At 46.1% G+C, this 23,953-nt stretch overlaps 1 protein-coding gene across 3 annotated transcripts; it reads left to right on the top strand.

Annotated features, from left to right (window-relative positions):
* Nucleotides 1–7: 7 nt before the first annotated feature.
* LCMT2 (leucine carboxyl methyltransferase 2) lies at nucleotides 8–23,645 on the top strand. 3 transcript variants are annotated; one of them, XM_053971813.1, is made up of 15 exons: nucleotides 8–57; nucleotides 381–505; nucleotides 2,237–2,318; nucleotides 2,640–2,820; nucleotides 4,940–5,096; nucleotides 5,516–5,705; nucleotides 6,108–6,215; nucleotides 8,194–8,284; nucleotides 10,452–10,700; nucleotides 12,735–12,965; nucleotides 13,993–14,090; nucleotides 15,680–15,867; nucleotides 16,068–16,203; nucleotides 18,172–20,868; nucleotides 21,011–23,645. In XM_053971813.1, exons 1-14 carry the CDS (start codon nucleotides 34–36, stop codon nucleotides 18,337–18,339), a joined length of 2,028 nt encoding a protein of 675 aa, XP_053827788.1. In that variant the 5' UTR covers nucleotides 8–33; the 3' UTR covers nucleotides 18,340–20,868; nucleotides 21,011–23,645. The 3 variants fall into 3 exon arrangements, with proteins under 3 accessions (XP_053827788.1, XP_053827789.1, XP_053827787.1); XM_053971814.1 differs by having other exon boundaries at nucleotides 11–505; nucleotides 8,242–8,284; XM_053971812.1 differs by having other exon boundaries at nucleotides 11–505.
* Nucleotides 23,646–23,953: the final 308 nt, after the last annotated feature.

Genomic DNA, 23,953 nt, shown 5'->3' with positions numbered 1-23,953 from the left:
GCTCCTGCTTCCGGTCGGCGCGGTGTGCGCAGGATGGGCCGCGGGCGTCCTGGCGCAGTGAGTGACCCCGGGCCGCGATTGACCCCGGGCTATGAGCGTCCCCCGAGCTGCGAGTGACCCCGGGCCGTCAGCATCCCCCGGGCTGCGAGTGACCGCGGGGGCCCGCTGCCGCGGAGGGCGGCCCGGGGAGCCTCGGCCCGGCTGCTTCGGAGAGCGAGGGCAAGCGGAGGCTGGACGGAGGGGGATTCGACGGCGGCGGGCACTGCCGTCTCCTCTCCTCTTGGGGCTGCCCGGCCCCGCCATGCCGCGCCGGGGGCCCGTGTGTTTCTCGGGTGGCGATGCTGGTCAGGAGCGGCAGCGCCGTGTCATTGTCCCGGCAGGTCCAGGACACCGGCGGCAGCAGCGCCGTCAGCAAGTGCTCGGCGGCAGCGCGGGGCTACATCCAGGACCGGTTCCTGCGGCTTCTGGCGGGGCGGCGGCGGCGGCGAGCGCCCCTTATCCACCGGTGAGGAGCGAGTGCTTGGCAGCAGCTTCACCTGCTCCGGCTGCTGAACCCCGGTGCCCGCGGGGCGTGGGAGGGGATCTCGGCCTCTTGGACTGCGGACAGCCAGGAATGACAGCACAGGGGGGAATGGCTTTGAGTTGAAAGAGAGTAGGTTTAGGTTATGTATTAGTAGGGAGATCTTCCCTGTGAGGGTGGCGGGGCCCTGGCTCCGCAGTTGCCCAGAGCAGCTGGGGCTGCCCCTGGATCCCTGGCAGTGCCCAAGGCCAGGTTGGACACTGGGGCTGGGAGCAGGCTTGGACAGTGGGAGGTGTCCCTGCCATGGCAGGGGTGGAACGAGAGCAGCTTAAGGTGCCTTCCACCACAAACCCTCATGCTTGGAGCTGTCACTTGGGCAAGGCACAGCTTCTCAAACACATTTTAAGTAAAGTAAACAGAGTGGCAGAGTGGCAACGTGCAGTGCCCTGCCTCACAGTAGTGTAACCTTGTTAGACTGTTAGTATGTTACATGGCTTCTGGACCAATACTGAATGGTTTGTCCTGAGTAAAATATGCCACCAGACTGGTTCCTAACTACAGTGTTCAATGCTGCTGAAAACTGTAATATTAGAAAATATACTAATAATGTAATTACATCAATAGTTTTCTCATTAACTCCCCAGAATTGTTACCATTTCTGTAAGGTATTTGGTGGCTCTGGGAAGCAATATCTTTTGAGTCAGTGGTGTCTGACCAGGAGAACTTCTCTAGAGCTTTGTAAGACACAAGAGTGTTTTAATGTGTGTTTGCAGAGGGCTCTAGTCTGATGACATTGTGGAATTTACATAATTTCAGGAGAATAGTTTAATGCAATCCAAAAGACTGTGAATTGCCAAAGGAGTTTCATTCAGGGGAAAATCAAACAGTGGTCTTCAAGCAGAGCACTAGAAGCTTGCAGGCCTATGAAGATGTGTGTGGCTCATCAGGAAACCTGCATTGACTTGTCACACAACATTGGCATGCCAAGCTGAATTCACAGGAAGAGTTCTGTATTGCATTTATCAACAATTTTGGGACATCTTAGACTGTGTGGTCTCTGTGAGGTGTGAAGATGATAACATGCTTGTTAAAGGGTTGAAAAGAGCTGGAATATAACCAGGTGGATCTAGGATGAAACTAACTAAAAGAGAATGCCAAGAAACAAGAGGCATCAGTCCATGTCAGACTAGGGAAATGGTAAATGCTTTCCAGGAGTTAGTCTGACTTAGTTCCATTTATTCAAAAACCAGAGAACAGGATTCCTCTCCTGACTTTGCTTTTCCTCCCTTTTTTGTTCCCTTCTCACTACATTAGCACACACATTCATTTTGTTGTTATGGCATATAGTTTGGGGCAGGAGCTCAGGTATCGGCCATCTGCATTGCCAGGGAGCATCATCAGTGTCTGGATTCGTACATTTTCATTCAGCAAATATTTACTTATGCAAAACAGAACAGGTCCAGCTGGGATATCTGCACATTTTCTCTGGGTTATCTGTTGTCTTGATGGTTAATACACACACTGATTGCAGGAGATCTGTGTTTATTAGCGAGCTCTAGAGATGACTATCATCTCCCAGTGCAGGTCTGTAAACAGGGAATTGTTGGGTAGAAGCTTAGAGAAAAAAAAAAATCTTTATTGTTTTTAAATTGAAGTTGCCAGTGCTGGAGAAATCACGTTCCTGGACAGTGATTATCAGTGATTTTTTTCCTACAGGGGTTATTACATCCGCGCCCGTGCTGTAGATCACTGTGTTCAGGACTTCCTGCTGAAGACACAAAGCCTAGCCAGGACACAGGTACATTTTCTCTGGGACTTCTGGCATCTCTCACTAAATGTTTGTAAAGTCTTTCTGGCATCTGGGCAGTGACTCATTAGTGCATCTGTTGGGATCCTTTCCCAGCAGGGCACAGAAATCTGACTGGCAGTACTGTGGCTGTCCATGTGTCACTTTGGCAGAAGTATTTGGGGGAGGACAATATCCACACAAATTTCTTCTGCATCTTGCAGGAGGTTGCCTGATTTTGTCACTCTACAGATGATACTTAATGCTTTTCACACCTAGATGCTCAAGATACTGCTAGATTGTGTATAACTTTTTCTGATACTTTCTCTGCAGATCCTATCTTTAGGTGCTGGCTTTGATTCCTTATACTTCCGTTTGAAGGATATGGGTCTTCTGCATCACACTGTGGTATATGAGGTAGATTTCCCAAATGTGGCATGCCAAAAAGCTACTCTGATCAAAGGAATTAAAGAGTTGTCAGCGCTGGTGGGAGACACTGGAGGGGAAGGATTAGGTATGGCATTTATGGAAGATTTTTTTTGTACAAAGTGTTTAGAAGGAATAAACACAGCTTCAGCCTTCAAAAAAGCAAGAGATTCTATTAGGGGAACTATGAAATCATAGATGAAAAGGATATTCATTTGATGAAAAATGTTGAAACAAACAATTTGCAAGCATTGGGAGATAGCAAGAAGCCAGGATGGATTTGTCAGGAGCTGATTATATCAAACCAAGGTCAGTTTTTTTCTGTTGCAATTTCTGAAAGGGTGTGTCCAGCTTGGAGCATACTGGTCCAAAACCAGTGGCAAACTGTAGCGTGTCCAGTGGGAGGTTATGAGGATGATGAAGTGATGGAGCAGGTGTTGTAGGAGGGGAGGCTGAGAGAAATGGTTTTGTTCAGCCATGTGGGGAGGAGTTTGGAAGGGAGGTGAGTCTTACAGCACTCTTCAGTTTTCCTATTGGGAGAGGTTAGAAAAGACAGAGCTACGCTTTTCTTGGAGGCATAAAGCAAATAGTCAAGGGATAGTTAAAGTGGCAAAAAAAGGAAATTCCAGTGACGTATAATGAAAATGTTGGTGGGGAGATTGTGCCACATGAGTAGTTAAAAATGGGAACAGATTGCTTAGAAAGGTAATGGAATCTCCAGCATTGGGGACCAAAACCACTACAGAGATAGAACTTGACTGGACAAAGCTTTGAGCAACACAACACAGATAATTGCCTTGAGGAAGCATTTGGGCAAGATGACTTTTAAATGTCCCTTTCACCCTAAATTATACAATGATTTATGGGCTTGATGGGTAAGAGAGAAGATTTGACTCTTAAGTGTCTTGACTGTAATAAAACATTAGTTGTTGTGTCTCCTGACTTTTTTTTTGCCCTCCAAGGCAGGAGAAAATGAGCCTTGTGAAACTACTGCAGAATTTTATGTCAGCTGAGTGCTGAGGGGCAAAAGGAGGAATGTAAAGCATGTGGATCACTAGAGTTTCTCCTGCATCTGTTTTCCTCCAGCATTTCCAGTAATGCTCTAGATGATGTGCTATAGAAGATGAAATGTCACAAACCTGCAGGAAACATGGGGACTTGCAATAAGATGAGTGAGTGTAGGAGTTTGACAAAGTACACGAATGGTCTGGCAAACATGGAATGAAATGCAGTAGGGACATATGTAAGCCACTGTATTTAGATGGCCTTGATCAATTTAAATGCAGATGGAAGACAGCTATAGAGTGTGAGTTCCTGACTCCCAGGTCTTAGTGAGTAGCTCTTCCACGAGCTCGTTCATTTTCTTCCTGAATCCATTCACATTTTTAATATTGGCAGGGAACTCTGTCCATACCAAGAATCTTCAGGAACTTAAAGGAAGGTCTCAGATAGGTTAACTGTCCTCAGGACAGATAGAGTTGTTGGGCTGCAGAGACAATGTAGATGATTTCTAAAGGTACTTTACAGTTTGGTTTTTTAATGATGTGGTGTTGACTGAAAAAGTCAAAAATAGGCCATAACTTATGATATTCTGATGGGATACAGAAGTATGATAATGCTTGCAGATCATAAACTGGAGCTTAGTTCTGAGGATGGTGATCTGCGAGTCAGGTCCTGGTGTTTGCTGAGAGCCAGCATATGCAGTTTCAGGGCTATTATACAGAAATGAAATCTGTTTAACAAACAAACCAACAAAGCCTAGGAAACGTGAGAATGGTTTTCTGATTGTGAGGGGAACCATTGAAAATCTATCAAAGCAATGATGCTTTCTTAGCCTAAAGTGAAAGGTGTATGAATGAGAGCCCTTTAGATTTGATTTTGAATTACAGTGGTTAAAAAAAAATCTCTTAAAGTAAATATAATAAAGTTTTGTTGTTATAGTAAGTGTAATAATTCTATGAGAAATCTGTATGTGAAATTTGCATTAGCAATACAGGAGTTTTAGACCTGCAGTTAATGGATCACATGGCACTATCCCTTCATGGGTCATGTAGTGATGGGAATTTTCTTGTACGTGTTCCAGAGAAATATAGTTGATGGACATAGCCTTGTGAGTGATTGCCTGTGGGTTTGATTCTCATGTTTGTCTCTTTGGTCGCAGTATTGCAGCAGCACCATAGTGAGGTTGCATCATTTTTGTTTCCCAGGAGCCATTACCTTTTCTGGAGATGATTATAAATTACTGGGAGTGGATTTATCAGAGCTGTCTGAGCTGGAGAGAACCCTGGAGGAAGCAGGACTGAACAATGAAATTCCCACCCTCTTCATCGCAGAGGTGGTGCTCACCTACATGGAGAACACCAGGTCAGCTGGGTTCTCCTCTCTTGCCTAGAGGTGAAGAGAAAACAAGCTTCTTTCTGAGTGCATCATCTTGGGCTCAGAGACTTGGTCTCTTGAAACTAAAACCTTGGGAATTCTGTGGCATCCCAAATAGCTCCCTACATCGTAACTGTGATGGTGTAATTGATGTCCACATGATACCCTAAAAGGAAGGAAAAAAAAGAAAAATCTCAAATGAACAGTTTTGAGGTTTTTGTTCTTCTCATCCCCTGAGTTGTCTGTGCAGGTGGGGAGGAGATGTTCAGCACAGCACTCTCATTAGTGTATTGCCACTTGTCAGGATGCCTTAATAGCAGCTTTATGGTGTTGCAGAAGGATACACCGCATCTGTTGTATGATGCGTGGGCCCTCAATTTGATTTCTTATGCACAATCTCCCAACAGGTCAGATGCCTTGATTCAGTGGGCAGCAGAGCATTTCCCTCGGGCGTGCTTCCTGCTGTATGAGCAGGTGCACCCAGAGGACCCCTTTGGACGTGTCATGCAGCAGCATTTCAGGCAGCTGAACACTGCACTGCACTCACTGGCACAGTACCCTGACTGCAAGGCTCAGCAGAGGCGCTTCCTGGGGAAGGTGAGCACCTGCAGCCCTAGGGTGTGCACGAGGCATGATTTATCTGAGGATGATCAGAGCACTGAGTGCTTGCTCAGTTATGGCTGAAGCAAACAGGGCTGAGGCTGAGCTACTGCCTTCTCTGGTAGCATGACTCGTCATTAGAAGGTGCTTCCAACTGGCTTGCAGCCTGCTGCCTCATATGGGAGTAACGGGTTCCTCTGAGACTATTGATGTAATAAGTTAAATTTTTAAGAACTTTACACATGAAAGACCTATTTTCACCAGTTTTTGGGAAGCTCTTGCTTTAGCTAAACGGTCTAAGTGGCTCGTGCAGGTGTTTAATTTAGGGTCTTTGTTTTCCTGTGGGAAGTGAGTTTCTGTCCTTCCAGGGGTGATAACTTCAAGGGATTTGTCTTTTAGGGCTGGACTGAGTGCAGTGTCATGGATATGAATGAGTTTTTCACCTGTTGTATTCCAGAAGATGAGCAGCAAAGAGTGCAGACTCTGGAACCTTTTGATGAGTATGAGGTAACCCTCCATTATTCTGACGATCAGGGACCTGGCTTTGATATCATAAGGTATTTGCAAATTCTTACGGTTGTAATTCTGTATAGAGCTGCTGAGGCACAGGTGTTCATGCAGGCAGAAAGGATCTTGGATCAGCTTCGTTAACACAGAGGCCATGGGGAGCTCCTGGTGAAGCAGCATGGGAAGAAGGCTGTCCTTGATCTTAGAAAAGCTGCATGTTCCTTCCTTCCTGTGAGCAGTCTCTCAAGGAGACAGTCTTGTCATAGCAAACTACCTGGTAGTATAAAAGAAGTTATACATGCTAAAAGTTGGCATGGATTCAAGGGACAATTACTTTAATGAAAGAGAAATCCATTAAGGATTACTGAATACCTAAATATGCAGCTGATGTGCTGTTCCTGACTGTAGTTGGTTGAGAGCATTCTTGGGGAAAGCAGATGCACTTTTCCTGCTTTCCTCCATTTCCATGGACTACTTTATTGTTTGTCATTGTTGGATACAGGTTACTAATTTCAGATATTTTTTGGTCTGACTTTGTACAGCCATTCCTGCATTGATTGAAATTCAACAATGACTCTGTTCTTTGTTAATTTTGATATTAACTGCTGGCAAAGTTTCTGACTCTTTGAAGTATAGAAGCGAAGATAAGTGCAAGATAGTGAGTAACTTTGAGCTAAATATCCTGTGGAATACTTACTAGAAGTTTCCCTTTTGATTTTATGGTTTTCTGTTTATAATTCTAGAAATCTAATAACTGTAGTATGAAAACAGTTGAATGTGCTTGAATCTACTTTGCCAGCATGCTGGGATCTGCTCTGCTATATGAATGCAAAACTGATGACTGAAAGTGGTGGCAGATTTGCTAAGTGGTTTAGAAATATCTACTGGAATTGTAGGTCAAGGTCATTGCTCATACAGTGGGAAGGTAAAGACTTAGTATTGTTTTCCTTACAAAGGAGGTTAATGTGCATGAATCTGAGCTGGAAACGTGTACAGAGGAGTAAACGATGTGACAACAGAGAGCTCTACAATTAGCCTTTGAGAGAAAGATTAAGTAAGATCCAAGGTCTTATTGTAAACAGGCTTGGTCAAATTAGATAAAAAATGTAAAATAGACACGCAGTGTGGAGGGAGACTATTTTTGGAATAATTTTCTTAGGGATTAATAGTGGATTCTTCCATTTTCAGTATTTACATTAATTTCTGGATGTCACTTTTCAAAAGATGCTTTTTACTTCTAATATGGATTGGGACAATTAAGCTGATATAATGAGTTCTTGTGCCTTTTAAATTCATGTTTATGCTTGCTAGTCACGTAGTTGGCTGAATGTATCCCACCCCATGGGAATGAACACACTCAATTCCCTAATGTCCATAAACGCCACAGTGAATTCTCATTGCTACTGGCTTCCTGTACATTCCTTTTGCTTCTGCTTCTGCCTCAGAATGTTTCTAAGGCCAGACTGAAAATGATGTATTACTGTCCAGCACAGAGCATGTTGCACCTTTTTAACATTTGTGATTTCTTCGGAATCACTTATAGTCCATGAACTTTAAGAAACTTTAATCCCTCTGGTATAAAGACCTCACTCTTTTTTATGATCAGAACTTAGAGGCATAAGGGGAAGCTGATTCCCAAAAGAAAAACTTTTCCGTGGAACACATAGTTAAGCTATGGGATGTATGTTGGGCATGTTAAAAGTTATGCGCGTTCAAAGAGCAGCTGGGTAGATTTATGGATGAAAAATCCTTCAAGGATTGTTCAATACAGAGACACAGCTTCTTGCTTAGAAGATCCCTGGACTGTAAATTTTTGAAAGTTGGAGTGAGAGAGGTATTTACCCACCAGTTCTTTCTCCGATGCAGCTTTACCCCTCTGATTCTGACCATGATTTTGAAGGGGATTGTTTTTTATTTGGTTCTTCCTTTATTGGTTTGTTTGTTTGTTTATTTGGTTTTTACTTTGGGCTTGCTACAGGAATGGCATCTGAAATGTTCTCATTACTTTGTGTTGGCTGCATCAAAGGGGATGGAACCTTCCTGGACTCCGTTGTCACCCAGTGTAGCAGGTACACACCTGTTTTATCTCATCTAGGCATCTCTGAGAGGTTTTAGGAGACATTGAAATCCTGGAAGGGGCAGATGGGATGCTGCTGTCTGGTAGCTTTCTCGGCTCCTCCACAATAGTTCTGCTGTCCAAACCAAGGCCAGGGCTGTGGCCTAGTGCTACTGGTTCTGATCACTCCTGTTCTTTCAGTTTATTGAACCTCTCAGTCTGATCAGCTTGTCATTTGTTCATACATGAGCCCCTCCAGTGCATGGCTGCAATGCCAGCCTACCCTGCTCCTTGTCCTGTTTTCGGGATTTCCCTTTCGAATTTATTCCTGGTTGCCTCCATGTACGGCTCTCTGAACTGTTCTCTCCTTCCAGCTCCCAGAAGATTGTTCTGTTTTCTTTACTGCCCTGTCCAGCAGACCACTCAGGAGCCTGACATGAAGCTGTGCTTTGCTTCCTTATCCCTTGTGGGTGCAATTGTACCTGCCGTATTTCTGTTTCTGAAATGCTTTTAAATCTTTATGTCACTTTTTTTAGATGGGAGAGAAGTGGTACAGCTGGGGAAAAGCCAAGACCAAGATTGTGTTTCCAAGATAAAAAGGATTTGGTGGCCGTAGCAGTCCAAGAAATTCCTGTTTTTGATTGATTGCTTCCTTTTTCAGGGTAGAAAGCAGAAGGTTATTTTTAACCTGTTTTATATCACTAGTGTTCACAGTATAGCACCACAAGTAGTTGTAGCTTCAAGAGAAAGTTGAAATCTGTGTTCTAGGGAGTAAGAAAAGCAGCTGAAAAAGGATAGGGCAGGATGGCATTCCTGAGGCCAACAAGGCCACTGAATCCATGTGTTGTGTCTCAATTAGATTTGAAGATGTTGGGAAATTGACACTAAATGAATGTGGGTGAGATTTAATGTACTGTGTGATTGTCACTGGTCCTTAAGTTAAATCCTTGAAGGCTCCTAAACGCATAGTATCTATCCTTAAATTAAGAAAAAAAAAATCTAACATTTGCTTAACGGACTTTATTACAGTGAAGATATTTGATTTGTTAGAGACAGGATTAGGGTCTTTCTGCTGCTGTCTCTGTTATATTCAAAAACTGATAGCAAAAGCCTTCAAAGTCCCGTAAATTGTCCATGCTTAGATATATTTTACTGGGAATGCAAAAGATATGTCTCTAATATCAATAAATGTCCCCAGTTATCCTCTCAGATAGACTTGGGCCCCAGTTCAAGAGAGTGCAAGTACTACATTTGCCAAAGAGATAGTGGTAAGTATATTTTGTGACATGGAAAAACTCCTCCATCTTTAAAACATCAGTCTGTAAAAAGACATTTAAGCCCAAGGAGATGGAATTTCTTACTTCATCAAATGATTAAGTAGGGTCTTGTACAAAGCAACAATCAGTATAGGCAATTTTTCTGATTATGCCATACAAAAAATGGACTGCGAGCTGCTCCTCCTCCACTTCATCATCTCTTACAACACAAGAATAAAGACCTTGATTAAAACAAAGAAGACACAGATTCCAAACCAATTAAAAGAAAACAATGTGTAGGTGAGCCAGAGTCCTGTGCTGAGAGTTTGCTTTGTGCTAAGGGATATAATACTTAGAGAGAAGGTACTTAGGTAACTGGAAATACTCTCCTATAGTAGGACCACTAGAATTAATACATTACTTCTCATGCTTCAGAATGTTATTTCAGTGCTTCTTGAAGGTAGGATCAAAATCTGGCAAGAAACTTTGAAATCAGCTTCCAGGTGTTTGACCTTTTTCTGCTGTTCTTTGCTGTTCATGTAGCCAAACATTGCCTTAATCAGACATGTCTTCCTTTTGAAGGTACTGCAGTGATTCATATCTTGCTGCTGCAGCAGTTTAGGACACTGCACTTGCTTGGCCAATCTTACGTCCATCCCACGAAAGCAGTCTCAGAATTGCAGGAGCTGAGTGAGCAGAGTAGAAGTTACAGTTTGTACAGCAGTAGTTTTAACCATTACGTCCTGATTTCTAGGGCATGTCAGATTATCTGTGTGCACTGTCAACTTACTTCTCAATTTTTTCTTCTTGAAATGATGAATGATCATTTTGAAAAGGTGACATGCTTAATCTCTTACTTTATCTCAAGATGTAGTCCTTGGTTTGTATTTGTGCCTAAGTTCTTTGGTTCTCTTTGGCTTCCAGTTCCTGGTCCTGTTGGGATGGCAGGGAGTGTCTCTGCAGCAGTGTGTGCAAGGCTCTCAGGAATTCCTGGCCTGAGACGTTACGGTCACCACTCTGTTCTTATAAAGCCCAACGTGATTCTCACCATGGGAGGCTTTGGGGAGGAGGATGGACAACACTGCCGCGTGAGAAATTTCCACGTGCTGAGTAAGCATGCAGGCCACTGGGAAGCTGTCTGTGTGGCACAGAATATTCCTGATAAAAGATGGGGTGAGTTCCCATACCGATGGCAATGCAAGGGAGATACCTTTGTGCTAAAAGTGAAAGAAAGTCTAGTGAAAAAGTGCTGTCATGGCACAGTGATGCTGGCAGTCACAGACACCTGACGGGTCTGGTTGCTAAATGCCCCATCCTGCCCTTTGGTCACCACAACCCCATGCAGCGCCCCAAGCTGAGGGGCACGATGACTGGAAAGCTGGAAAAGGACCTGGGGGTTCTGTTTGACAGTGGTTGAACATGAGCCCAGGTGGGCAAGAAGTCAAATGGCCCCTGGCTGGTACCAGCCTAGTGTGGCCACAGGCCCAGAGCAGTGATTGTCTCTCTCTGCTGGGCACTGCAGAGATACTTTGAGTGCCATGTCCAGTGCTGGGCCTCTAACAGAAAGAGAGACATTGAGGAGCTGGAGTCATAGAACCATAGAAGGGTTGGGGTGGAAGGGACTTTAAAGATCATCTAGCTCCAACCATGGGCAGGGACACATTCCAGTAGACCAGGTTAATCAGAGTCCCATCCAGCATGGTGTGGAACACTTCCAGACAAATGGCAGCCAATTCTCTGGGCAACCTGTGGCAGGGCCTCCACACTTTCACAGAGAAGAATTTGTTCCCAATATCCCGTCTAACCCTGCGCTCTGGCAGTTGGAAGCTGTTCTCCCTTGTCCTGTTACTGCAGGCCCTTTTCCAAAGTCCCTCTCCAGCTCTCTTGGAGTCCCTTTAAGCACTGGAAGGGTTGCTAAGGTCTGTCTGGAGCCTTCACTTCTCCAGGCTGAACAGCCCAGACTCTCTCAGCCTGGCTTCAAAACAGAGGAGCTTCAACCCTGTGATCAAGCTAGTGGACTCTGAATTTTTCCAACAGCTACATGTCTTAATTGTTCTGGGGGCACCAGACCTGGATGCAGAACTCCAGGTGGGGTCTCAGAAAAGCAGCATAGGGCGTGAGAATCATCTCCCTCAACCCGCTGGCCACACATCGTTCAATGCAGCCTGGGACATGGTTGACGTTCTGTGCTGTGAGCACATACTGCCAAGTCATACTGAACATTATGTCCACAAACACCCCCAAGTCCTTCTCCCCAGAGCTGCTTTTGATGCATTCTCTGACCATCTGTATTTGTGCTGGGATTGCCCCAGCCCAGGTGCAGGACCTTGCCCTTGGTCCTGCTGAACCCCATGAGGCTGGCACAGTCCCACCTCTCCTGTGCAGTTCCCTCTGTATTGCCACTCCCTTTCCCTCCAGCGCATAACTGCACCACACATCTCCTTGTCACTGGCAAATGTGCTGGGGTGCCCTCGGTCCCGCTGTCCATGTCACCAACAAAGATGTTAAATAGTGCTGGTCCCTATGGAGACCTGAAGAACAGCACTCATCACTGGTCTCCACATGGACACTGAGCCAGTGACTGTGGCTCTTGGAGAGAGATCATCCAGCCAATTCCTAATCCACTGAATGGTCCATCTGTCAAATCCAGGTCTCTCCAGTTTAGACACTGGGTGCTGGGCGGGACAGTGTCAAGTGCTTTGTATAAGTCCAGGTAGATAACATCTGTTGATCTTCCCTCATCCACCACTGCTGTAAGCTCATTGTAGTAGTGCCCAAGAGAACTGGGTGGGGCAGGAGCTCGGACTGAAGAGAAGGAGGCTCAGGAGGAAGCTGCTCATTCTTTACCACTACCTGAAAGGAGGGTGTAACCAGGTGGAGGTTGGCCTTTTCTCCCAGGAGACAAGGGACAGGACAAGAGGAAATGGCTTCAAGTTGTGCCAGGGGAGGTTTAGGTTGGATATTGAGAAAAATGTCTTTAAGAAAAGCCTGGCACAGGCTACCCAGGGTGGTGGTGAAGTCCACATCCCTGGAAGGATTTAAAAGCCATGTGAAAGTGGCTCTTGGGGACGTGGTTTAGTTTCTTCCTTGAGAGTGCTGGAGGAATGGTTGGACTTGATAATCTTTAAGGGTCTTTTCCAACTTAAATGATTATAAATTTCATGGAAAAATCACCTGTGTGAAGCATGATGTTTTGTATCTCCACAGGTGAGAGGTTGTACCATACTGTGTCTTGTCTCTCGGACACTCTGGCTCTGGTGGTAGGAGGACGAACATCTCCATCGAGCACAGGCTTGGGAATGTTGTGGCTGAAGTTCCCCAAAACCTGTGATGCTTCAGGCCCAGATGACGTTGCAGTGGAGCTTGTAAGCCTGCAGCCTGCTGCTGAAGCAGCAGCTTTGCGTTGGAGACACAGCACAACTGAAATTACATTCAAAGGTAAAAAGCCTGGAAAGAGTAGAAATGGCTGTAGGTATGCAGGATCTTGCACTTGACCTTGTTGAACTTTATGAAGTTCATATTGACCATTCCTCAACCCTGGCAGTAGTAAAGAAATTAGGAGGCTTTGAGATCTCTTCTTGGCACTTGAAATATGGTATTTTTTTATTTTGTTATCTACACAATCCCCAGTGGCAAGTAGGGTTGAAATCTACTGTAATCCATTCTGGCAGACTGATTCTTTGAGATCATTTATGGCTGAAGTTAGTCATGCTTGATCACGGCAGAAATAAAAGTTTTGCTCTCTCTGAAGAATATCTTTTGGGAAACAGGATCCCTAGCTCTTTATCCCAAAGTCCTTCAGAAGAGATGTTACTTTTCTAGTAGCAATTGACAAACACTCAGTAGTTGTGAACAGCTCTAGAATCAGGTCCTGCAATAGCAAGTTGAAGGTTGGTCTATTAAAAGATCCTGGTTGTAAGGGGCAAAAACTTAAGCAGTGGCATTGAGGAGCTGAAAGCTGTCCTTTCCTAATGTGTCCCATTCCTGCAGTTGGCAGGGAACTCTCCAAGGGGAGCAGAGGGGAATTGTTAAGCAGTTGTTAGTCTAGTCTGGAGCACACTTTTCCATTTGTGGAGCAGTGTTTAATTAACACTGTAGCATTCAGCCTTCCAGTCAGAATTTTATATCAAAAAAGCAAATGCTAAATGGGAAAATAAAATTTTATTAATAATACATTGGGTTTTGTCTTTGTCAGATTGTATTGTTTCATCTTACTTTTGCCTTGATATTGCTTTGTAGATGAAGAAAGTGACCAACACTGGTGTTATCAGTGTTATGGACTGTTAACAGTCCATTCTGAATCAGTGAAAGGACAGGGCATAGTGCAGTAAATGCATGTCCTTAACATCTACCCAAAGTATTATTGCACCCTTTTTGTCAGCTTCCCTTCTATGCAAACAGAAATTTTTGCTGTTGTGGCATACCAGATTCTAAGTTGTTACCTCCTGGCTGCCTGTTTCCCTAGGTGAGCAGTACCTGTTTGTGTATGGTGGCCGCTCTGCTCTGGAGCCTGTGCTCGGGGATTGGCATTTCCTGCACGCACCAGAACTCTCCTACACTGCGGTAAGAATACACTCCGTGGTGATTAGAGTTAAAGCTGACTTCTGAGCATCCAGCTTTTTAGTCAAATACAATCTCTACAGAACAGTGGAGGTTGGAAGGGACATCTAGAGGTCATCTAGTCAAGCACTCTTGCTTAAAACCGGTCTAACTAGAGCAGGTTGCTCAGTATATTGTCCAGGAAGGATTATCTCCATAGATGGAGACTCCACAATCTCTTTGGGCAACCTATGCCACTGCTTGACCACCCTGATAGAACAATATGAGGGAGTTTTATGTGTCTTATTTTTTTCTATGTCAGCTTGTGCCCATGGCCTCCTGCCCTTTTGCTGGATGCTACTGAGAACATATTGTCTCTGTCTTCTTTCACCTCTCTCATCATGGACTTATCTAGCTGTGAGCAGGACATTTTTGTGGAAGGATACTGTTAGAGAATGTATAAAAAGCTTTGCTACAATCAAAAGCACCTCCACAACATCTGCTGATTTGCCTCAGTCAACTAGATTGCTGAATGTGTCATAAAAGGAAATTGAGTGGAAGAGGACTTACTCCCTTGTTTATGTACTGGCCGCCATCCTATGTAACTCTAAATACTATAACTCTTTGAGCCCAACCTTGTGCACAGCACAATTGTAGGGTGAGAGGTGCAAAATTGCAAGAGGTCACAAGCTAAGCATGAGTAAGCAACATCCCACTGTTGTGGGAGGCCTACAGTGTGCCTTCAGATATGTAACAGGAATGTTATCTGGTAGACACATGAATTGCTTATTTTATTTTCTACAGCGTTCTTAATCTCAGCAGAACTCCTGTAAAATACCCAAAACTGACAGCTGAAAAGGGGGTGGACAGGGTGTAAAACAGCTGTATAGAAGTATGCAGCAAGAGTGACTAGGCCAGATACCTCACAGTGGAAGGTTTTGAAGGTCTTCTAGCTATTGAATCTGGAGAAGATTCAAGATATAAATAAATATCTAAAATACTGCTGCAGAGAAGAAAAAAAAATCTTCTCCATTTTAACTTTTGAGTAGTACAGGGAATCAGATGGACACTAAGGAAAGCTATTGATCATGAAGCTAGCTGAGTCTGCAATAGACTGTCTAAAGAGGTGAGAAATTCCAAATTTTTCTACATCACTTATTTGCTGTGATATTCCTTTAATGCCTGGTTTTTTCCTTTAGTGCTTGCACTAAAGGTTTTCTTTCTGGATTTTAGTCCTGCAGTTGAGCCTTTTAACTCGCTCTGTGGTTTGAGCAACTGATCACCTGCTTTGCTGGTCACTGCATTAGTCCATGTGTTTCTAAGCAAACTTGTAGTTCCCAGGTGAATATCTTGAGCAGAAAGCAGCCTGCAAGAATGCAGATAAAGTTACCTCTAATAAATGTATGAAAATAAAGCCTCTAAAGACTGATTATATTAAATGTACTGAGGGCCAGAGACAGTGTAAATGGAAGCACAGAGCAGTTCCTAGAGAAATATGTGGAGAAGGTTGGGTGTCAAAAAACTCAACCGCACAGGAAAAGACATATAAAAGCCTGGACATTAAGCAGACACTTAGCTTGGCTAACTTCAGCCTTGGACTTGTGTTTTTTCAGATTGCTGTTGAGGGTCCAGTCCCAGAAAGCCGCCACTCTCACAGTGCCTGCAGCTGGGAAGGAGGTGTGCTGATTGCAGGAGGTCTGGGAGCAGCTGAGCAGCCCTTGGGTTCAGTTTTCCTGCTGAGGGAGCTTGAACATGGCTTTCAGTGGCAGACAATAGAGACACACCCTCCTCTTGTCCCAAGGTAAGCAGAAGGCATTCATAGCATCATAAAATAGTTTGATTTGAAAGGGACCTCTTAAAGGCCAAGTAGTGCAACCTCCCTGCAATGAGATAGGGGCATCTTCAACTAGAAGGTTGCTCAGAGCGTTCAACAGAGAATCTTCAGCCTGTCTCTACTAGCCTCCCTTGCTAATGGAGTTCAATCTCATTTTGAACTCACAGGTATTCACATACTGCACATGTGCATGAAGGAAAGCTTCTGCTCGTTGGTGGAGTGTGGTTTCATGCACCCTCTGTGCCAGGTGTCACTGTCATCGACTTAATGACTGGTCTCTGTTTGAACTATAGGATTAATGTGGTAAGTACTGAAATTTTTCTTTCAGGGTAAGCAGTGTCCTGTGAAGGAACGTGGTAACTTTATGGAGAGGTAAGGTCTAATTCCAAAGTGCTGTTACCCAGCACAGAGAACATACAGGGTTAAGAGAGGGAGAGATGGAATATGCAGAAGACTGGAACATGGAGCTGCTCTTTTTCAGACAAGGGGCAGCAGAACTGAAATGGGCACAAGCATTGTCCCTTTAGGATGTCTGTGGAGGAAGGGAACAGATAAACCAGAGGCTAAGTTAGTGTTTATGAAGGTCTGTAGTATAATTTCATTGAGAACTTCTTGGTGGAAACTGCAGTGTGCTCTAGCTGCTGCCTGAAATATGAGGGAAAAAAAAAAAAAAAAAAACCAGCACAGAAATACTGGAAACTCCACTGGAACATAAAAGCTTCCTTTAAGGATGATTGGACCCTGAACAGATTGCTCAGAGAGGTTGTCATATTTCCATTATTGAAGATATTTGAAACCTGACTGGGCAAGCTACTGAAAAGCCTGCTTGAGTTGAGCCTGCTTTGAACAGGGTGGCTGGACTGGATGATGCTTGGAGGACCCTTCCAACTTTAACTATTTGGTGACTTTCTTCTATGAATCACTGAAGAGCAGTCATACAGGTGGTGTCACACAGCAGGATTTTGGCATACTCTGGCCAAAACTTGGTCTACATCTCTGAATAGCCCTCATCTCAGATAATACTGCCTTGAGTAAAAGAAATACATAGATCTGTTGGATGAAATCCATAGAAGGGCCACAAAGATCAGCAGAGAACTGGAGTTGATCTGTGAGGATGCACTGAGAGAGTTGGGGTTGTTCAGCCTTGAGAGAGAGAGAGGGCTGTGGGGGGACCTTAGAGCCCCTTCCAGTACTTAAAGGGGGGCTTGTAAGAAAGATGGGGACAGACTTTTTAGCAGAGCCTGTAGTGATAGGACAAGGGGAGGTGGTTTTCATCTAAAGGACAGTAGCTTCAAACTAGGTATATGGATGAAATTTTTTATGAAGAGTATGGTGAGGCACTGACAAAGGCTGCCCAGAAAAGCTTTGGCTGCCCCATCCCTGGAAGAGTTTGAGGCCAGGTTAGATTGGGCTTGGAACAACCTGGTTTAGTGGAAGCTGTCCCTGCCCAGTGCAGGGGGGTGGAGCGAGGTGGCATTTTTTAAGGTCCTTCTGTCCCAAACCATTCTGTGATTCTATAAGAACATTTCTTTTGCTTGACAAGTTTTTATTTATCTTTTATGTAAAGAAATAACTTTCTTTTGATAACTGTACATATGGAACCTGTTGTTGGTGAAACTGGAATTTGTGACAAGTCAGTTTTTTATAGTGAACAGCATGTGTGCATCCAGTTGACCTTGCAGCATTTTGCTGAGTGTAAGCATGAAATGTGCTTAACTGTAGCTTAGTTTTCAATTATTGTCTGTAGCAGAAGTTATAAGTGGCCTCATATCCTTTAGATAAAATAGACTGGCCTTGTTGGACAGCAATGAGGATAGGTACAGTGATAGTAAAGTTGTATCTAAAAGAATGTAACTTTTTTGATTACACTGAATAAGTGGATGCAGATGGATTGGTGTCTTCCTTTGCTTATGAGCTGTTTGCTTTGACTAAGGTAAAACTCTCTAGGCTTTTGAACCTGCCAGTTACATAGGTAAGCTCTGGAACTCCTTGCCACAGGCCATGAATGGCAAAAGATATACACTGAATCAAAAACTGGCTGGCTGCCTTCTTGGGAGGAAAAGCATTAAGATTCAGGGAGTATAAAGACATTTTCTCTCATTAAAAAATCACTGAACTGCAAGTCGGTGGGTGGGTGGGTGTCATGGAGGAGTACACCTCAGGGGTTACTTGCTCCTATATTCTCTAGCTATCTGTTCTTACCCACATTCAGGGGTGGTACGGTGGACCACATGAAGTCCTGTATGTTCAAAATCTCCTTTCCTTTTTCAGGAGCACCTGGAGTGGCCATTAATGCTACATAATCATAGCAGTGTCTTTCTGCCAAATGAAAAGGAGCTGTTGGTTATTGGCGGTGGTGGAAACTGCTTCTCCTTTGGGACACACTTGAACCCAGAGCCTGTCTTGCTGAGCCTCAGCAGCATCCTGACCAGTCACTGAGTGGGACTAAGCAAGGCTGAACCCTCCTACTGCACTCTGGGGAGACACCTGTTCACTCTAGGTCCAAAAGTAGGGCAATATTTCCACAAGGCTTTGTATCCAGAATGCATTTGTGAAGGTGGGCTCAGGAGGGACTTAAGTAAGGGATTCACACCTCACTGGCTGTTGCATTTTTGCGGCTCTTTGTGTTGCTGTAAATAAGTACCTCAAAAGCAGCTGGCAGCAGTAGTCCTTAGAGGTGAAGAACAGTGTGGTTTGGGTTGGAAGGCACTGTAAAGATCATCCTGTTCTACCTCCCTGCCATGGGTAGGGAAACCTTCCACTAGACCAGGTTACTCCAAGCCCCATCCAACCTGGCCTTGGACACTTTCATGGATGGGACAGCAACAGTTTTTGGGGCAACCTGTGCCAGGGCCTCACCGGCCTCACCAGCCTCACGGGGAAGAATGTCATCCCAACAGCCAATCTAAACCTGCTCTGTCTCATTTAGAAGCCGTTCTCTCTTGTCCAGTCACTCCAGGCCTTTGTAAATAGTCTCTCTCCATCCTTCTCAGCCCCCTTCAAGTGCTGCGAGGCCACAATTAGGTCACTTCAAAGCTTCTCCAGGCTGAACAATCCCAACTCTCTCAGCCTTTCCTCATAGCAAAGAGGTGCTCCATCCTTTTGATCATCTTGGGGTCTCCTCTGGTCTCTCTCCTGCAGCTCCACGTCTTTCCTATGCTGGGACCCCAGAGCTGCAGGCAGCACTGCACATGGGATCTTACCAGAGCGGGGCAGAAGTGAAGAATCCCTCCCTTCCCCTGCTGCTCACACTGTGGGATCAGCCCAGCACACAGGGCCAGGGCATGGCCAGCCTTTCATTCACCATCATCCCCAAGTTCTTGGGCAGGGCTGTTCTCGATCTCTTCATCCCCAGCCTGGTTTGATACTGGGGGTTGTCCTGATCCACATGCAGCACCACCACTTGGTCTTGTTAAAGCTCATGGGCTCCCACGAGCCCTCTTCTTGAGCTTGTCCAGGTCCCTCTGGATGGCATTTGGTCCTTCAGGATGTGGAGCTGCTAGAATGAGTCCAGAGGAGGCCACAGAGATGCTCAAAGGCTGGAGCCTGTCTGTTCTGGAGACAGTCTGAGAGAGCTGGAGGTGTTCAGCCTTGGGAGGAGAAGGTTCCAGGGAGACCTTAGAGCCCCTGACTTCAAGAGAGGTGGAAATAGACTTTGGACAAGGGCCTGGAGTGCCAGGACAAAGAGGAATGGCTTCCCTCTGCCAGAGGGCAGGAATAGATGGGGTATTGGGAAGGAGCTGTTCCCTGTGAGGGTGGTGAGGCCCTGCACAGGTTTCCTGGAGAAGCTGTGGCTGCCCTTTGTCTGGAAGTGTCCAAGACCAGGTTGGATGGGGCTTGGAGCAACTTGGTCCAGTGGAAGGTGTCTCTGCCCATGGCAAGGTGGTGGTACTTGATCTTTAAGGTCCCTTCCAAGCCAAACCAGTCTGTAATTCCATGATGAGTGTCTGACTGCACATCAGTTGTTGGGTGCAGAGAAATTGTTAATATTAACTTTGTTTTTCCTCTCTGTTTCTTTTCTCTCATCCAGTATTTTTGGAATTTGTTTCTATTTTTTGAATTATCTCATTTTATGAGTTTCTTTCTCACTTTTTTTTCCTTACTGGGGTTAAAGCACAAGACCCTTCCCCAGCTCCACTGCCCTTCTCTGGATACACTCCAGGAACCTCAATGTCTCTATTGTTGTGCCGGGCCCAAAACTGAACACAGGATTCGAAGTCCAACTTCACCAGTGCCCAGCACAGGGGCATGATCACTGACTGCCCTTGTGTTATGGAGGCTCATGAAACTGAGACAAATCGTCTATTCAAAAGAGATCTATTTTATGAAGCAGTTAACCTCCTCCTGCTCCCAGCAATTACAGATCCAACAACAAATGAAAACAGATACATGATGTGAAATGAAATTGTTACCACCTGACTGACTTAGAGAATCCTGAAGGTTTCAGCGGGGCAACGTGGAATGCATGGCCATTGTGCCCAAGGCAGCAAGGGCTCTCCATTGGACTCCTGTGGGCTCCTGGGTATCCAAAAGGGGGTTCTGACTGCCCCAGGATGACACACAGAGGGCTCTGTCTGCCCCATGCACTCACAAAGGGATTCCTGACTGCCCCACGCTGTCACAAAGAGGGTTCTGGCTGCCCCATGATGTCACAGAGGGGGACTCTGCCAGACTGCCAGGCTATAAAAGGGGCCCCACAGGAGCAGACAGTGCTGGGCACAACAGTCTGGCAGTGTCTTGGCAGACAACAGCCTCAGCTTCTGCCACCCCACCAGGGTTGGATTTCCATCACTGGGACTCTGCAGGTCACGGGGGAACCTCTTCACCAGCCTGTGCTGGTGACCTGGATTGCCAGACAGTGCCATGGAATTCATCAACATCTTCACCCTGGGTGAGCTGGTGGCAGTCACGATGGTGGTGCTGCAGCTCATCCTGGTCACTGTCATGCTACGGGACAAGCGTCTATGGGTAGGTGGCCTCTGATCTGCTGGCTGGGCTGGGCTGGGCTGGGCCATGTGGGCTTGGGGTGTGTTGGTGTGGCATGCATGGCAGGACAGTGTGGGGCATTCTGGGGAGCTGTTCTTGTCTCACCCATCTGTGGTTCTTGCAGAGGATCCATCAGAACTCGACGCATGCAAGCGCAGCGAGAGGCCGGCTGGAAGGGCAGAGCAATGTGGACAGGGCACAGAGATCAGCAGAGATGGAGCTGCCCCATGGCAGCTTCCCACGCGGTTCCATGAGCTCCAGGAGGCGTTTCCCAAGGTTCATCCGGAGCTGCCAGGACTCCCAGGTGCTCTTTGAGGAGCACCGCAAGGAGCTGGAGGCACAGCTGTCCCAGTGGCGATGGGGCCGGGGGAGTGGCCGGGTGCTCCAGGCTGATCTGCATGTTACACCAAGGCTGCTGGGGGCCAAAGAGTGTCCTCAGTGCCTTGGAGTGGAGTTGGCAAGGCCAGACATGTACAAGGTGACAGAAGAGAACAAACCTAAGAACTTAAGACGACACAGTAGCAACAGCTCCATGGTGCTGCAACGCAGAAGATCTGTGGCAATAGCCAGGTTGCTCCCTAGACTAGTGGTGATCATGAATCCCATTGTATTGGAAAGCAGCAGCAGCAGGAGCAGCAGCTCAATGGAGCTGGAATACAGCACCAGTACTGCTGCTGGAAGGTTCCTGGGGCAGATTCACGCTCACCTTCGGAGATACCTGGAAGCCTGGCAGACACGCCATGGTCAGCACCGCCGGTGCTTCAGCATCTGCTTGAAACCCCAGTGGTGGCGGCGGTGCTGGACCCAGTTGAGAAAAAGGGTGTAGTAAGAATGAGTAGTCAGGAAGGGGTAGGGGAGAAGGGAGCTTCCGGAACTGCCTGGGACAGCACAATCCCTGGGCCTCTACAGATCCCTCTGTAGAGTTTTCCTGTCCTCTGGCAGATCCTTTACAATTTGGCTGAGGGTCCCCTCCTCCAGGTCATTGATAAGAAACAGGACTGGTCTCAGTGCTACCCAGGGGAGCCCCACTGGTGACTGGATACTGGATACTAGAATTCAGCTGTCCCCTACCACTCTCCGGGTCTGGCCATCCAGACCCTTTTTTACAGTGAACAGTGGACCTGTCCAAGCCATGGGCAGCCAGTTTCTCCACAAGAATGCTTTGGGCTCAAAGGCTTAATAAAAGCCCAGGTAAACATCATCCCCAGCATTTTTCTCTCCTGCCAAGCAGGTCACTTTGTCATAGAAGGAAAGCTGTGGACAATCCAGGAGACTTCATTGCACCCTGCTTTAAGGGTAGAATGAAGGACCCTTAACCCGTGGAGCTACCAATCTGCCTACCAGCCTTCCCCCTGTGTCTGAGAAGATTCCCACTTTGGTATCTGCTCTTCCCCTGATTCTTACCCATCAACCCTCAATTCTTTCATCACCACTGTCAATTCCTAGACAGTCAAAACATGCCCTCATAGACAGGACTACCCTGCTGCTTCTCCTTCCGTGCTGAGCCCTTCTGAAGAGTTTATCTCCTCCCAACTCCTGGCAACACCAACCTGTTTGCTGGCAGGATGGTGTGAGGAGCAGCAAAGGCCTTGATGCTCAGCACTGATTGAAACATCCTGGGGCTATCAACAGTCTGTTCAGCACAAATCCAAACCACAGGCCCACTGGAAGAAATTGAACTCTTCCTGCCCAACTCAGCATGTTCTCCAGCCTTTATTAATCCACGTTGTGTATGTCCTGCTCAGGTCCCACACCATCACAACACATCCTCACCACTCCTTTGCCCATGAAATGCCTGCAAAACGTCCATCAGTCTCCAGAGCTGGGCAGCAGCTGTCCTGTGGAACCATTGAGGAGGAGGGTGATGGAAGTGGAGGATCTTGTAGAGCCAGATAGGAGAAGCAGGTCCATGGGGCTGTGCAGCACTGTCACCATTGCTCTGGGTAGAAATGGTTCCCCATGTCTTCTGCTTTCCCCTTTTTTAAAAATGGGGGTTATATTTCCCTTTTTCCAGTCATCAGGGACTTTACCTAACTGCCATGATTTTTCAAAAAATTATGGATAATGGCTTAACAACTTCTGCTAGTTCCCTCTGGACCTGGGGATGTATCTCTTCAGGTCCCGTTGACTTGAGCACATTCAGGTTCCTTAGATAGTCTCAAATCTGATCCTCTCAGTGGGCTCAGGGTCTTCATTCTCCCAGTCCCTGCAATTGCCTTTCTCAACTTGGCAGCATGGCTGGAGCACTTGCCATTGAAGACTGAGGCACAGAAGTCCTTGAGAACATCACTCTTCTCTTTGTGCAGGGCAGTCAGGTCTCCTGTTATCCTTAATATCCCTGTCCCTGCCCTCCCCTTAATCTTTACCCACAAGCTCTCAGCTGGCTCCTCATACTTCCCCGGGCAGAGTTCCATATCCATAGAGGGCTACATCCCTTCCTCTTCTTTCTAGCCTTTCCTAAAATGTCTAAGCCCTTCCATTCCAGTGCTCTAGTCATAGGAGCCATGCCACCGTGTCTCCAAGATACTTTGCTTTCCTTTTCACTTGCTGGTTGTTGCCAGTGCTTGCTTTTATTCAGATGAGAAAATTGCCAACCAGTTTGGTTAAAAATGGCTTTCCCAAGTGTTAGGAGGAGATGAAAGAACCTGAATCTGCTGCTTCTGATAAATCCATAAAGGTGGGATGCTGTATGAAACTCACTGCTATAACTAGCCAGTAACTTCCACTGATATTTTGACTATTAAAAATTGTGACTTTTATCATGAGTGTGTTTGTAAAATACAAAAACTGTTGAGCTTTCTCCATTCTATGAACTGTTTGCGCAGCTACATCCTGGGGAGCCCTTTGGGTCTGCCTCTCACCTTTGGCTCCAGTCCTGGGTTTGTGGTGCCACCCCCTCACACAGCATCCCCCCCCTCCGCCCCGTGGGAGTCTCAGGTGTGGCCAGTGAGGACAAGGAGGGGGCAGATGCTGCTGGGGGGGGGGGGGGGGGTGTCACCTGGGTGTACCTGTTGCCAAGAGCTGCCAGAGAGGGGATTCCAGGAAGTCTCTCAAGGAGTGGTGGTGA

The sequence above is a fragment of the Vidua macroura genome, chromosome 2, assembly GCF_024509145.1.
Source record: "Vidua macroura isolate BioBank_ID:100142 chromosome 2, ASM2450914v1, whole genome shotgun sequence".
In the NCBI taxonomy this organism is placed as follows: domain Eukaryota; kingdom Metazoa; phylum Chordata; class Aves; order Passeriformes; family Viduidae; genus Vidua; species Vidua macroura.
The sequence above is the reverse complement of the archived record's forward strand: the minus strand, read 5'-3'. Positions and strand labels throughout refer to the sequence as shown.